The 16,904-nt window shown below is 44.6% G+C and overlaps 1 protein-coding gene across 1 annotated transcript in view; it reads right to left on the bottom strand.

Annotated features, from left to right (window-relative positions):
• Positions 1–12,485: 12,485 nt before the first annotated feature.
• The window catches only part of gfra2b (GDNF family receptor alpha 2b), a gene marked incomplete at both ends in the record, with an annotated part of 37,280 nt that continues 32,861 nt past the window's right edge, over positions 12,486–16,904 (bottom strand). Inside the window, 2 exons of the mRNA XM_083670766.1 lie at positions 12,486–12,491; positions 16,727–16,831. Of these exons, the coding sequence (XP_083526892.1) occupies positions 12,486–12,491; positions 16,727–16,831 (111 nt within the window). The remainder of the gene's footprint in view (positions 12,492–16,726; positions 16,832–16,904) is intronic.

Genomic DNA, 16,904 nt, shown 5'->3' with positions numbered 1-16,904 from the left:
ACACACACACACACACACACACACACACACACACACACACACACACACACACACACACACACACACAGCAGTAGACATATGTACAGGAGCCACTAGAGCTGCTCCTTCATGTGCAGCTTAGAAGAACATAGCATTCTTCTGATAACCAGCAAGCGATAGCCAGCAGAAGAATAATGATCAGAATGAGACACACAGACACACACACACACACAGGCACACACACACGCACACACACACACACACACATACACATGCGCGTGCTGAATAAGATGTCTCCTGGGATGTGTTGTGCTCTCCATGGTGCTGAAACTTGTAACACAAATCCGTCAGAATGATGTCCATGATAGGCTCCACTAGCTTCTCCTGGCCTCACCAGGAGTCAAACCACACACTCCTAGATGTTCATACCCATAAACGCTCTGTCTACCTGTAAACAAAACCGCTAGTTCATACATTCATTTCACAACAGTAGAGATAAGAGGTTGTAAGAGAGAATAGAGAGGATGGGAGAAAGGGGGAGTGGGAAAAAAGAGGGGAGAGGGGGGAAAGAGAGAGGAGAGGGGGAAAGAGAGAGGAGAGGGGGAAAGAGAGGGGAGAGGGGAGAGGGGAGAGGGGAGAGGGGGGAAGGAGAGGGGAGAGGGGGAAAGAGAGGGGACAGGGGAGAGGGGGGAAGGAGAGGGGAGAGGGGAGAGGGGAGAGGGGAGAGGGGGGGAAGGAGAGGGGAGAGGGGGAAAGAGAGGGGACAGGGGAGAGGGGGGAAGGAGAGGGGAGAGGGGGAAAGAGAGGGGAGAGGGGAGAGGGGAGAGGGGGAAAGTAGAGGTTGTGTGATGTGGTGATGAGCACCATAATCAGTTCAGAGAGAAAAGTCACTAATTCAAAGTGATGGTTCAAGATGAGACAAGCTGTATGACATAGAATAGAATAGAAGAATGTGTTGTTTTTTTTGGTTAAGAAAGGACATGACAAATACAATGGCATTGTCCAAGCAAGGCACAAGTTTGGACGTTAGGTAGAATCAACTGTTAAAGGTAGTTGGATGTGGTATAGTACCACCTGAAGTTAGGGAGACCAAATCCACCTATTACTGGGGGAGCCTGGAGTTTCTTTATTCCTGAACGGTGCTGTGAATTACCCCAGAGAAACTCTGGCACATGCCTATCAATATTTTTAAAGTGGGAATTTGGGATGATCAGAGGAAGATGAGCTAGAAGATAAGCTAGCATCATTTTTAGTAGAGTTAATCTTAGTGAAAGGTATATCTTTGACCATCTAGCAAGGTCATTCTTCATTTTTAGAAGTAAGGGTTTAATATTTTCTTCAACAATATCCCTATGGCTGGGGGTTATCAGAATGCCAAGGTATATGATACCCATCGTGACTCTGAAATGGGTTGGATATAAGACCATTTGTTGAGACGCAGGCATAAGGAGTGTCATATAACGTTCTTATCCAAGTGACCAAATTGCCCCCAAAGCCAAATTGAATAAGAGATTAAAAGAGGTGGCTCCATTCTACACAATCGAAGGCCTTGGCAGCATCTGACAGAGCAATTGTTGGAGAGCTTGAGTCCTGAACAGCACACTCTATACGACCAGTCTTCTGAGATTATCAGAGCTATAATGATGGGGAATAAAGCCAGTTTGATCTGGATTGATAATGCTACCAATAACCTTGCATAATCTGTTTGAAAGGATCTTTGGCAACTCCTATTTTGGGGATAAGAGAGATAATTGCCGTATGCATGGAAGGAGATAGACATCCAACTTCATATGTATCATTATAAACCTCCAGCAATACTGGGCTAATAGTGGCTTCAAATGTTTTATAAAAGTCAGCTGGGAAAGCATCCCCCAGGAGACTTGTTAGAAGGCATAATCTTGATAGCCTGTGATGCATAAAGGGTGTTGTAGAAGCATCTAAACTCCTCATTTATCTGTTTAGAAGAGGTGGAAATAACACTGTTTGGCATCCGTCAATATGGTTCATACTATTTTGTTGCTTCAGTCGGTATGCCAGCAAAGGGCCAGGTTTTTCGCCCATCTCCCAGTAACATTGTAAATTGTGAAATAGTGCATTAAGATCACTCTCCAGTTCGGAGGCCCTTAGATTGGCTGTCTTTTTATTTTTATTTTTAATGAAGCATAGGATATAATCCTCCCCCTCAGATATGCTTTAAGGGTATCCCACCACACAGCGAGAGAACTGTCCTGCCTCCTGCTGGTTTCCTCAAAAAGAGATATCTCATCCCTTATCATCTAGACAAACATACTATCTTTTAATAGAGATATGTTTAAGCGCCATCTACGGCTCTTGGGAGTCTGTGAGAACTGGGAGAGGCAAATAAACACAGGTGCGTGGTCCGAAATATATTACCTATGGAAGAACGGAGAGAGATACCCACTAGCGACGGTGAGATTAGGAAGTAATCAATCTTATTGTAAACGTTATGTGGAGGAGAAAAGAAAGAATAGTCCCTTCCTTCAGGGTGCGTAAACCTCCAGATATATTTTAATTGTCTTATTGCCCTCCGCATCTCAAGATGACTTGAGATATGCTAACGTTTTCTTTTTGTTAACGATATGGTTAACTCCTTTAAGATTCCAGCTGGCTAGTTTTATTTCAGCTATGTTGGTCATTGAATTACAAAGACGTCATAATAATCATATGTTCTATCTGTACAGTACACCAGTAAATGTGTGGTATAAATGCCAAATGTAATAATGAAAATCAAACAAAAGAAAAAACATATAATAACACATACACATATCCAACAGGTAAACTCTCAGCCAAACCTAAGGAGCTGAACAGAAACAACACAAACCCGAACTAGCATTTGTATCCATTTGTAGATTACTAGACACGCAGTCTTTATAAACAGCCTATCATAGAAAATGAAGGGGGAAGTAGGCCCAGTCTGTCACAGAATGCAGTTTTCCCCTCTCTTTGGGCAGTATAATAATAATAATAATAATAATAATAATAATAATAATAATAATAAAAAAACAATAAAAGAAAGTGTTCAGACTGCTCTGTCAACATAAATTTATGTGCAGGCAACCTGCTTTTTACTGCCACAAAACCCTCTCTGTTAACTTAAAATTTAAATTATGAGGGAGGCGTGGGCTATGAGACGAATAGATACATAAAAAAAGACTTGTTCCACTAGCCCAATAAAGTTCTTCACATTCTAACTGACAAGTCGATAAGAAATAAGTATAGCAATGCAATGGTGAAAGTAAACCACTTATCTGACAGTTATTGATAGTCCTTTTGTGTAGCCTATCAATCAGGATGATAGATTCAGCAGTCTTCCGTGTGATTCTTCTTTTGTTGAAGGCTGAGGTCTCCTCTAATGGGTCAAACCTGTATAGCTAGGAAACACACAACGAGTTCAATACCCCACGATTTCAGATCCGTTTTCATCTGTTTGAAGGTCATCCTCTGGACTATTCCTGGACATTTGGAATAGTCCAGGAAGAGCATAATCGTAGATCCATGCCATGTCACCTGACCCTTCTCTCTCGCTGCCCGAAAAATCTCCTCCTTCAGCTGGTAACGCAGCATGTTGACCGCGATGGACCGTGGGCGGCCCCCCATCCCCCTGGTCTTGTCTTGGCGGGCCTTTAGGCACTCTGTGTGTTCCAGCATGGTCGGAATCTCTCTTCTGTGGTCACTGTATCATGTCTTTGTTTTCTGCCATCTTGGGTATGCCCAGAGTTTGAACATTACGCCCACTGTTATCCAAATCATCAATATGGTCCCGTCATTTTTGCATTTCCTCCTGAATTGCTTCCATCTGGCCTTTTGTTGTGTCCGCGCCACTTTCCAATGTTGCCACCCGGTCGGTCTTACAGAAGCTCAATGTGGGCTCACCAGTGGAAGCGTCTGGCGTGACTAATCCACCTGCACCTAGCCTGTTAGCAGGAGTGTCCATATACTTGCTAGCCTTGGGTGGTTGTGTCACTAATGGATTCTTTGTGCTGTGATTTCCAGCTGTCACAGCTGTACATTTGTTTGTTTGGGTTTAACAAAGTTGCCTTTCACTTTTGTGAGTTAAATTGTGTAAACTTATCGTTGTCAAAATGAAGTTAGTGTTGGGTTTCCTGGAGCTCCTCAACTACACTGCACACATCCTCGTCGAGAGCACACGTGATAATAGAAGAATAGAATAATGTTTTACGAAAGGACAAGTGATGTTATTGGCCCTGAGAAGAGAGAGTACAGAAGAGCAGCAGCTCAACACACATCTGCTATAGAGAGAAGTGGTTCAGCCATTATAACTGTGTATCCCTTTAAGACCCCCTCAAGCAGGGCTGTATTCATATGATACACTCACAGACTCACAGACAAGACAAGATGTGCGCTCGTGTGTGCGTGCGTAGGTGCATGTGTGTGTGTGTGTGTGTGTGTGTGTGTGTGTGTGTGTGTGAGCCAGCTCATGCGCATGTATGTGTGTGTGTGTGTGTGTGTGTGTGTGTGTGTGTGTTCAACGAATGTAATACACTAACTGCTCCCTCACAAGTCGGCCTAAATATAGAGTCTAAATAAAGAGTCTCTGAGTACTAACAGATCTGGCAACAGTTTGATAATGAGATCCTGTGAAAACATGTATGAACTGTACTGTATGAGTGTGTGTGTGTGTGTGTGTGTGTGTGTGTGTGTGTGTGTGTGTGTGTGTGTGTGTGTGTGTGTGTGTGTGTGTGTGTGTGTGTGTGTGTGTGTGTTTCAGTAGCGGACTGACCGGTGGGCCGGTCGATCTGTGAGCCGTTTTGTTGTTGGGCCGTTTTGCTGTCCCAGTTGTGAGTGTGTCTGTGTGTGTGTGTGTGTGTGTCTGTGTGTGCATGTGTGTGTCTGTGTGTGTGTGTGTGTGGTAGGTAGGTCACTGGTTCGATCCGCACCCCAGGAGGGAGCCGGATGTGAGCTGATAACTGGAGAGTTGGTGGCATCATATCTAAGGTGCCTACCACTGCCATTGTGCCCTTGAGCAAGGCACTTAACCCCTAACTGCTCCAGGGGTGCCAAAGATGGGGGGTGTGTGTGCAGTGCATGTGTGTTGTCTCGAAGGGGGGGGTTAGGGTTAGAGGGAGAGAGGGAGGGGGGGGGGGGGCGCTCTGCAAAAATGACCACATTCCAACAATGTTTGTTTGTATGTGTGTGTGTGTGGTTGTGTGTTAGATCAGGGCACAAGTTGGGTCTTATATAGAGCTATATGATGCAGGATTTCTGAAACAGTGTTCAAGACTCGTGGCAGGGTTTCTATAAGAGGCTTTCAGAGGAGGGGGTCAGTGTTTATAAACTGGTCTTTGAGTCTGTGAGATTTATCAGAGTTATCAGAGCTGTATGGCATGGATGCAGGGCCAGTTTATTATCTCGCTGTGCCAGTGTCCTATTAAAACACGCTGTCCTCCATAAAGGATGTGCCCTATTGAAAGGTGCTAGTCTGACATGGAGCACTGTAACATGATGCTGCTGCTCCTGAAATAGACCAGAGACAGAACAGGGACGGGACAGAGAGAGGATAGAGTTGCCCGCAGGAGAGGAGAGGGGGAGGAGAGATAGGAGAGGAGAGGAGAGGAGAGGAGAGGAGAGGAGAGGAGAGGAGAGGAGAGAGCAAGAGGGGAAGACAGACAGAATGGATGGTTGGAGAGAGGATAGAGTTGCCCGGAGGAGAGGAGAGGGGGAGGAGAGAGACAGGAGAGAGGAGAGGAGAGGAGAAGGAGAGGAGAGGAGAGGAAGGAGAGAGCAAGAGGGGAAGACAGACAGAATGGATGGTTGGAGAGAGGATAGAGTTGCCCGGAGGAGAGGAGAGGGGGAGGAGAGAGAGAGAGGGAGGGAGGAGAGGGAGGGGTGAGAGGAAAGGAGAGGCAGAGAAGAGGTTGGAGAGGGAGAGAGAGGGGAGGGAGGAGAGGAAGGAGAGAGCCAGAGGGGAATACATGCAGAAGGGATGTTGGAGAGAGGATAGAGTTGCCTGGAAGAGAAGAAAGGGGGAGAAGAGAGGAGAGGGGCAGGGAGAAATAGGAAGGGATAAGGGGGTGGAAAGAGAAGAGAAAGGAGAGAGAGCAACAGGGCAAGACAAGCAGGAGAGAGGAGAGGAGATAGGAGGAGGAGAAGAGGATAGGGGAGATGGTAGAGGGACAAAGAGGTGTATATATATATATATACACACACACACACACACACCAAACATATGCTAGTATACAGCTGTCAGCAAATAAGTTTTCGTAGTAAACACTAGTTTTACATCCTCAGCACCGGGACTTTCTCTAACTCAGACTTTCCTCTGATGAAAGCATCAATCCCACACAGAAAACACACACACACACACACACACACACACACCCACCCACACAAAACACACACACACACACACACACACACACACACACACACACACACACACACACACACACACACACACAAAGCTTAACATCTGAAAACAAACTATAAAGGCATATAAAGGCATTTTACCGTGTGTGTGTGTGTGTGTGTGTGTGTGTGTGTGTGTGTGTGTGTGTGTGTATGTGTGTATAAAGCTGATGGTGTGTTTGCTGTTTGCTTTGAAGGCCAGGGCTGGATATGTTTGGACACGCACAACAGTAAAGAGAGTTTATCGGTGTCTGTCAAGAAACAGATCTGACAGAGAATAGCTGATGATGCTTATGTGAATCCCTGTGAGAAAAGTGGGAACATTTTCCAAAACACAATAAACTAATGGACTGATTGGAGCAACCTAGACAATATAAACCAATGAACTGATTGGAGCAACTGATGTGTGCGCGCCTGTGTTTTCTGTGTATGTGTGTGTGTGTGTGTGTGTGTGTGTGTGTCTGTGTGTGTATATATGTGGATCAAATATAGTGTCTGTTTCCTCAGTTAATTTCCTGTGAACAGAGGAACCGAGTCAGGTGTCAGTCACGGGGTACACACACACAAGAGACACTATGAGTCATAGCTCCTCTCCTCTCCTCTCCTCTCCTCTCCTCTCCTCTCCTCTCCTTTCTTCCACTCCTGTCGTCTCCTTTCCTCTCCTCCTCTCCTCCCCTCTCCTCTATTTTCCACTCCTCTCCAGAAGATTTGTATCAGCGTGACTGAAGGATTCTCTTATTCTCTCTTTCGCAGCTCCTACAGATCAGCTGATAGCAGCAGGTTCAAACACGACTACTTATCACACAGATAACACCACTCACAGAACAACTATCTACTCTCTAACACACACACACACACACACACACACACACACACACACACACACACACACACACACACACACACACACACACAAGATAAAAGCCACTTACAGCAAAAATATCTTACACTGAGGAACAAATAAGTTATTTTTTGAAGCTGCTGCATTAAATCTGCTCCACTCTGTTTTCCTATTTGTCACCTTTGAACAACACAAAGAATGAGTTTGTCTTTACCTCAACAAAGAGGACAGCCACAGACTCAATAATCTGTCATGGGAGATAGAGATAGAGAGAGATGGATAGGGATAAAGTAAGAGAGAGGGAGATAGAGACAGAGAGAGGGAGGGATAGAGAGGGGAGAGGGTGGGGGGGCGGGAGAGCAGGAGTGAGATACAGAGAGAGAGGAAGGGAAGTCGTAGAGAGAGGAGAGATAGAGGGAGATGGGGCAGGGGGCCTCCACACATAAACTCCCATCCCAGCCTCTGACCAGACACTTTCCTGTTGTCTCTGAATAATGATTGTATCCACTGGAGTGGAGCGTGTTTATCGATAGAGACAAAATTAATGAAGCCTAGGATTTGTTAAGTACACACACTGCAAGTGATAATCAATGGCTAGGAAGTACATACACACATTCACACACCCACACTCACAGCAGTAATCCATGAACACACATACACACACACACACACACACACACACACACACACACACACACACACACAATGTCTGACTCGAGAGGAATCTTATCTATCCCACACAGGATGTTGTGAATCTGTGTGTGTGTCTCTCGAGACCTTGTTAAAACATACACAACTCAAATGCACTCCGATCATTCCAACAACACTTATTTTCCTGACGTCCATGCGTGACAGTGATAAGAGCTGCCAAATGGGAATATGGGAATAGATAATATAGATGTGTTTGACAAAGCGCTGTAAGAATATCCCACCGTAACACTCGTTTTCATTTTAAATTCTATCTGGTAGCAATGCTAGATCATTTCTAGCCCTCCCTTTTTGTCCCTTCCCTAACCCTCCCCTCAAACGGTGGACATAAAATAAATTAAAAATAAAATAACTACCACAATTCTATTTCATTTACAGCTATTTACCTGGCATGGTACGTATTATACACTTAATACACTTACTTAACTCCAGCCTTCCGATGTCCACAGGTCAACTCACCTTTCCCAGTAAATTACCATTCTACTATTTCCCCTTGCAATTCTATTCTACTGTGGTATTTCACGGCCTTGAACCTCTTTGTATAAGTTATGTACGATAAAAAATAATATTTTACCTAAGAATCATATTTCCCAATGAGCGGACCTGGTCCCTCAATTACCCCAACAATATAGTTTGCAGGTCTATCTGTATACTGATATTATGTCTTAACAACTATTCCTGGACCTGAATCCAAAAGTAAGCCACTGAAGGACAGAACCAGAATCGATGTTCTATAGATTTTGTTTCCTCATGGCAGAATATGCACAAGGCTGAGTGTTCAAGGGCCCAAATATCAAGCATTGTTTTTGTAGAAAGAATATTGTATAAGAGTTTAAAGCTTCCCCCCTCCCGCCCCTCTCCTTCACCAAGCCCTTGCCGTGCTGATGAGTGTGTCAGATAAGATCAGTGTTTTTCCTTTCCTGGGCTCTGAGGGTGACTGCCATGGCTCCTCACGACACACACAACACCACCAGGACACTGTGTGTGTGTGTGTGTGTGTGTGTGTGTGTGTGTGTGTGTGTGTGTGTGTGTGTGTGTGTGTGTGTGTGTGTGTGTATGTGTGTGTGTGTGTGTGTGTTTGATGATCACTGCTGTCATCTTTAGAGGCCTTTCTGCCACCAACAAAGAGCTTTCACGGTCCTGGAAACTGTGCATGCGTGCATGTGTGTGATTTCTATTTACTAAAGTGTCTTGCATCTGTTCAAGATGTCAAGCCCACACCGGCTTCTAAGACACTAACATTGAAAAAAAACGAACATAACATCAAAAAATAATGACACACATGCATATATCTCTATATATATATATATATATATGCATTCTATATGTATATATGTATATGTATATCTATCTATCTATCTATCTATCTATCTATCTATCTATAGATATAGATATAGATATAAATAGATATATAGATATATGTATATAAGTTTATTCAATTCAGAAAGTAAATTGAAATTGCAATTCAATATTTTAGAATAGAGCATCCATTCTATGTTATTGTTTAATAGATTAACAATAGGAAGCTTTTCATGTCAAAACTTTATTACTGTATCTCTGCTATCATGACAATATAGAATCCGAACCCCAATATATCACTTACCAAACCGAAACGTGAACCTGAACTGATCGTTTTGGGTGGTTTGGGTTGTTTTAGCTGCCAGTTGGTGGTTCTTTTGGGTACTTTTGGGTTAGGACTGTTGTGGTTGTTTTGGGGTTCTTTTGGGAGTTTTGGGTTCTTTTTTCAGTTGTTTTGGGTACTTTGAGGTATTTTGGGGTTCTTTTGGGTTGCTGTTTTGGGTACCTTTAGGTTGTTTTGGGTACCTTTAGGTTGTTTTGGGTACCTTTGGGTTGTTCTGGGTACCTTTAGGTTGTTTTTGGTACCTGTTTGTGTTAGTTTGTGGTTGTCTGGGGTTGTTTGGGGTTGTGTGGGGTTGTTTGTGGTTGTTTGTGGTTGTTTGGGGTGATTAGATTAGATTTCCTGCATCTATGATTTCCACAGCTCAGTGTGTGTATGTGCGTGCGTGTGCGTGCGTGTGTGTGTGTGTGTGTGTGTGTGTGTGTGTGTGTGTCTGTGTGTGTGTGTTTTTGGGGGTACTTTTGGGTTGTTATGGGTACTTATGGGTACTTTGGACTACTTTTGGGTACTTTGGACTACTTTTGGGTACTTTGGACTACTTTTGGGTTGTTATGGGTACTTGCTTGTGTTTGTTTGTGGTTGTTTGGGATTGTTTGGGGTTGTGAGGGGTTGTTTGGGGTTGTTTGGGGTGATTAGTGGGACCCAGGGGGAACTGCTTGTGTAGATTATTTTTACTACAGCCATCGCGGTACTTCAGCATTGAAATAAATAGTAGCGCAACGCTGCAGAAAATGAAATTCTGACACATTTTAGACGTAAAGAATGATGTATTTTATTTTGACTTTGACAAAATGTACACCTCTCCCAGCAGCATGTTGATTTCTGTGACAGGTTCTGATTTGATTTCCTGCATCTCTGATTTCCTCAGCTCAGTGTGTGTGTGTGTGTGTGTGTGTGTGTGTGTGTGTGTGTGTGTGTGTGTGTGTGTGTGTGTGTGTGTGCAAGAGAGAGAGTATGTGCTCAGAATTTAGCTTTGTCTGTCTGTCATTGTCTTTCTCTGCCTACTGGGCTGCTTTATTCCCTCCCTGTGGAGCTCCACTGCAATGTCACCTCTCAGTCTCCTTCATACTCTACATAAACACTATTGTTTGATAGTGGTATGCACTGGTCTTGGGTCAGATATGTAATGCCCCTAGTGGTAAAGGTTAGGATTGGGCTTAGGATAATCTGATCCTAGAGCTGTTGTTGAAGCATTTTAACTGGAGCAGGTTAATGAAATGGGGAGCTAACAGATCATGAATAGAATCCTTTGATTTTGAAACCTTACACACATTCAGAGGTATTGGCCTACATGTGTTTCTGGGACAGTGCGTCAGCGTATGTTTGTGTGTGTGTGTGTGTGTGTGTGTGCGTGTGTGTGTGTGTGTGTGTGTGTGTGTGTGTGTCTGTGGTGTGTGTGTGTGTTCTGTGGTGAACCTGCTGTTTTCGATTGTTCCTGATGTTTACTATGACTGTTGTATCCCACAGAGAGAGAGAGAGAGAGAGAGAGAGAGGGGTGGGGGTTGGGGGGGAGGGGGGGGGGGGTGAGAGAGAAAGAGAAAGATGCATATGCAAGATGGTTCTTTATTCTGAGGTATCTCCCTTCTCTCTTTGTTCTCTATTCTAATCCTCCCTTTCATTCTTTCTCTTTAAACACCTATGCCCTCCCTCACCCCTCTCCAGCCCCCACCTCCCTCGTTCCATAATTAGCCCCCCACCCCACCCCCCCACCCCCACCCCAACCCCTTCCCACGCACTTGTTGCTATAGCAATAGGCAGGAGGACTGAATGTCCCTTTGTCCCTGCTTAGCTCCAGAGGCAGTGAGCAATTATACACACGCACACACACACACGCACACACACACACACACACACACACACACACACACACACACACACACACACACACACACACACACACACACACACACACAGACACACAGGTTTGTGATTGTAAAAGACTACTGGCATTTCAGTCAGGGGGGTCACTTTGAAGTGTTCGCTCTTTTAGAAAAAATGACTTTGAAATGGTTAGACTGGGTTGGATGTGTGAAAGCCTGGTAGTCAATCTGGAGAGAGAACCTTTACTACAGTCCTCTCTTCTCTCCCTGCCATTTTACAGGAGCTGACTCAACCACATGACTTTCCCACCAGTCTCACCCACTACTGTAGTACCACACCATAGTGTCTCCTGACGTGATGTGCTACACTGGTGTAGCCAGCAGCATAGCGGACCTGGATGGCTTTAACCACTGTCTGACATGATTACAGCTTCTCCCTGTACTCTAAACTGCAGATGGTAGGCACACAGTGTTTGAATGTTAAAGCAGGTCTGCAGGAGGGGAAGGAGAGGAGAAGAGGGGAGGGGAGGGGAGGGGAGAGGGAGGGGAGAGGAGAGGGAGGGGAGAGGAGAGGAGAGGAGGGGGAGCAGAGAGGAGAGGAGAGGTGGGGAGGGGAGGGGAGAGGAGAGGAGAGGAGAGGAGAGGAGAGGAGAGGAGAGGAGAGGGGAAGACAGGAGGAGAGGGAGGGGAGAGGAGGAGGGGAGGAGGGAGAAGGAAGAGGGAGAGGGGGAGGAGGAGGAGAAGGCCCAACAGAGCCTACCCTAACAGAGTGTCATGTCTATGTTAGTAATAGGGCAAGTAATATTAATAACATCCACCTGACCTGAACTGGACAAGACCACAACACACTCCCCCGAGATACCTCCGTGGTGACCAGGTTACACACACAGGTAAAAGAGTCATAATTGAACAAACGGATGGATGGACCGAGTGATGAGGAGATATGTACAGATGGATGGAGAGAGTGGATGGAGATGCAGAGAAGAGGTAAGCCGATGTGGCAGGTGGACAGAGCATGGCAGAGGAGGAGAGAGAGAGATAGATGTTGCTCTCACACAACCTGTTATCACTTCTGGGAGAGTGAAAAAGAGAGACTAACTGCATGGATTAGTCACAGCTGGTATGGAGAGAATGAGAGGCGGAGGAAGAGACACACAAAGCGTGTGAAGGGAAGCGTGTGAAGGGAAACATAAAGAGAGTGTGACGGAGCTCTATCTGAAATGGAGAGATAAGAGGGACATGTAATGGATATACGGCTCAGTCACACTGTCTGTCTGTCTCTCTGTGTCTGTCTCTCTGTGTCTGTCTGTCTCTCTGTGTCTGTCTCTCTGTGTCTGTCGGTCAGTCAGTCTGTCAGTCTGTCAGTCAGTCTGTCTGTCTGTCTCTCTGTGTCTGTCTGTCAGTCTGTCTGTCTGTCTGTCTGTCTCTCTGTGTATCTGTCTAGCTGTCTAGTCATCTGCCTGTCTGTCTGCCTGCATGTCCTTGAGCCTGCATGTATACAGTGGGAAGTATTCAGACCCCTTCACTTTTTCCACATTTTGTTGTGTTATCAAGTCAATTTAAAATGGAATAAATTAAAAGAATTTGCTATCAATCCACACACAATACCCCAGTGAAAACTGATTTTTTTAAATTTTATTTCAGTAAATGGATTCTTCAAAGTAGCCACCTTTTGCTTTGATGACAGCTTTGCACACTCTTGGCAAGGTGTGTCCAAACCTTTGACTGGTACTGTAAGTATTCATACCCTTTGCTATGACACTCTTAAAATGAGCTAAAATGCAAAAATGTCATCAACAAATCATTAAATAAGTTGAATTGAGTCCATCGTAATGCAAGGATAATAGTTCATGTAATTTTGGAATTAATATCTTTGTTTTTATACGGTCTCTGATTTGCATAGGATTCAATTACACACTGTGTAGATTAGGATGTCACGACCAACTCAGCAATTTTCTCTTGATCCTGACAAACTCCCCAGTCCCTGCCAGTGACAAACATACCCATAACTTGATGCAGCTACCACTATTCTTCACATGAGAGATGGTGCGGAAACTGCATTTCATGTGTTGGATTTGCACCAAACTTAATGCTTTGTAGTAACAACAAATAAACACATTTCCAGCCACTTTCTTTGCTGTATCACTTGAATTCATTGCTGCAAATACAGTTATGGATATGAGATAGATTATTTCCCATTAAGGGATTCTTTTTGGCCACTAGTCTCCACAGGCCTCAGGGACGCATTCCTGAGCAGTTTTGTTCTTCTCCATTTGCTCAGTTTCTAATGACAACCTGATCCACACAGTGTGTAATTGATTCCTATGCAAATCAGAGACCGTATAAAAACAAAGATATTAATTCCAAAATTACATGAACTATTATCCTTGCATTAAGATGGACTCAATTCAACTTATTGAGTGTTTGTTGATGACATTTTTGCATTTTAGCTCATTTTAAGAGTGTCATAGCAAAGGGTCTAAATACTTATGTACATGAGGTTTTTCTGTATTTCAGTTTTAATAAATTTACTGAAATTTCAAAAAAGATCAGCAGATTCTTTTAATTTAATCCATTTTAAATTGTGTCTGACACAACAAAATGTGGACTGTACCTGCCTGCCTGCCTGCCTATCTGTCTGTCTGTCTGTCTGTCCGTCTATCTGTCTGCCTGCCTGTCTGTCTGTCTCTCTATCTGTCTTGCTAACTGTCTGTCTGTCACTCCCTCTGTCTGTCTGCCTGTCTGTAGGTTAGTCTAAACTGGCTTCAAACGTTATAGAAACACTTCAGTGGCAGCAGCTTTTCCCCCAGGTGTGTAAATGAGTTATGAATCACTCAGCATGACTTATTCACTGTTCTGAAGGCAGGAAAGACAGATGGAGGGAGAGAGTTGAGTCAAAGGTCAAACAGAGCAGAGGCACACCTTCTAAACACCTTCAAATGCACGCACGCATGCACTCACGCACGCACACAACGCACGCACACACACACACACACACACACACACACACACACACACACACACACACACACACACACACACACACACACACACACACACACAGGAGTCATGTTGTTGTGTTACAGATGTTGTTTTTATTAAGGTCTTCAGACACATATTCAGATACACTGCTGTAGCTCTGTTTAAGTTTACAAATGAACCATCACATTAAAAAGATGCTACAGGATTATTGTCGCTAATTCTTTACATCAAATGTTGGCTTACGTGTTGACTGTATGGTTCATGATAATAATGTTTATCGATTTCTTGTCTTATTAGACCACACAAGGCCAACAAATGATGTTTGCGAAATGTCCTTTTGCTTATGGGAGAGGGGAGGTGTGCCCCTCTCTGTCCAATCATTTCTGTCTATTTTGGAGACCCGTTTTTGCCTTGTGAGTGCTCATTTTAGAACTAGTGGCTGAAAATATACACAGACCCTGTAGCATCTCTTTAACAATCCTGTCCCCTACGCCCCACTCTTCTCCCTCCCTCCCTCCCTCCCTCCCTCCCTCTCCTCCTCGCCTCTCCTCTCCTCATTAAAGTAAGACCACGCCATAGAATCACACCCTGACCTCTGACCAGGGTATCCTGACCCAGGCCTCCAGAACCACAGTACTGCTCACTAAGGTCCCAATAAACCCCCGATTAGAGGAAAGGATTTTAATCAGCAGATTTTAATCTCTCTCTCTCTCTCTCTCTCTCTCTCTCTCTCACTATCAGTATCTCTCTATCTTCCTCTCTCTTTCTCTAGACGAGGAGAATCTCTCCCTTGGTAGAAAGAGAAGAGATAACAGGAACAGTGCAAAGCAACACAGACAAGTGTTGTCACTGCCAGTCCCCAAAGCTACACGTGTGTCATATACAATCCCCCGGTGACGCGCCTGTGACACACATGGTTCCATGTTCCATCTTCACAAGCCACCGATGAGACATAGAAAAATACTCCACAGAGTGTCCAGAAGTATAATACACACATAGAATTCACACACAAACAGGTACAGTATAATACACAGTCGTTTGCACTCACACATAGATATACTGTATAACACTCCCTCACACAGTTATAGTACACACTCCATCTCCAGTCACACACAGTTAGATTACGTCTTATTTCAAACACACACACACACACACACACACGCGTACACACGCACCCACACGCACTCACACACACACACACACACACACACACACACACACACACACACACACACACACACACACACAAATAAATTATATTATATTACACACTCAAACAGCTGTACACATTTCAGCTGTAAAATGTACATTGGACTTTTTCTGCTGTGAGATTTACACTTTTTAACTTTTTTCATGAATTTAATAATATTGTCCTTATACAATACAGTATGTTAACAACAAAACTGAGATAGAAAATTGCTAAAACCTACGTGTGTGCGTATATGTGTTGTAAATTTATGCATTTGCGTGTGAGTGAGCGTGTGTGTGTGTCTGTGTGTGTGTCCGTGTGACTGTATGTGTGTCCGTGTGTCCATGTGTTTGTGTGTGTGTGTGTGTGTGTGTGTGTGTGTGTGTACCCTGTCTACCAGCTATAGAGGTTTATGGGGGGTGGGGAGTATATGTATGTGTGTGTGTGTGTGTGTGTGTGTGTGTCTGTGTGTGTGTGTGTGTGTGTGTGTGTGTGTCTGTGTGTGTGTGTGTGTGTGTGTGTGTGTGTGTGTTTTTGTGTGTATATATATACTGTATGTATATATAAAAGAGCATTTGAGGGTGTGAGGTCGATGAGTGTGTAATTGATTGGGGTGAAGACAGAGAAGCAGAGGCGTCAGTAGTCTCTACGTCAGTAGTATTGGTTGGGTTAGTATTGGTCTTTCTTTCACTGGATCAGAGGAGTCTCTTTACTACAATACACAGTCTCTGATCCAACAGGCTGCAGGCAGACACACATACACACACACACACACACACACACACACACACACACACACACACACACCTTCCAGTCATGGCCTTGGAAATATAGAGTCTCTGTGAGCCAAAATCACCAGTGTTTCTCCCTCCTCCTCTCCTCCCCTCCTCCTCTCCTCCTTTCCTCCTTTCCTCCTTTCCTCCTCTCCTCCTCTCCTCCTCTCTTCCTCTCTTCCTCTCCTCCTCTCTCTGTCTGTCCATGGTGGAGTGAGAACATCAGTCAGACGGTTCTGAAGGCTCTCAATGTTGCTGCTCCTCTCAGTAGGGCTGTTCTCGTCATCGTTGTCATGGTAGTGGAGGATGTGATGGAATCAGGTCTTCCTGTCTGACCGTGGGGGGTCAAGGTCAGGTGTGTGTGTGAAGGGTGTGTGTGTTTTACAGAGCTTGGAGCAGCAGCAGCACCAACACGGACACACACACGCCACTCTGTGGGGAGGATGAACGTTGGGCTCTGCCCTCCTCCTCCTTGGAGTCCTGAGATTCTATAGGACCTTCAGCCAACAGAGCCTGAGAGAGAGAGAGGGAGGAAGAGAGAGAGAGAGAGAGAGAGAATGAGAATGAGAGAGAGAGAGAGGGAGGA

The sequence above is a fragment of the Argentina silus genome (assembly GCF_951799395.1).
Source record: "Argentina silus genome assembly, chromosome: 5".
Classification (NCBI taxonomy): Eukaryota; Metazoa; Chordata; class Actinopteri; order Argentiniformes; family Argentinidae; genus Argentina; species Argentina silus.
The sequence above is the reverse complement of the archived record's forward strand: the minus strand, read 5'-3'. Positions and strand labels throughout refer to the sequence as shown.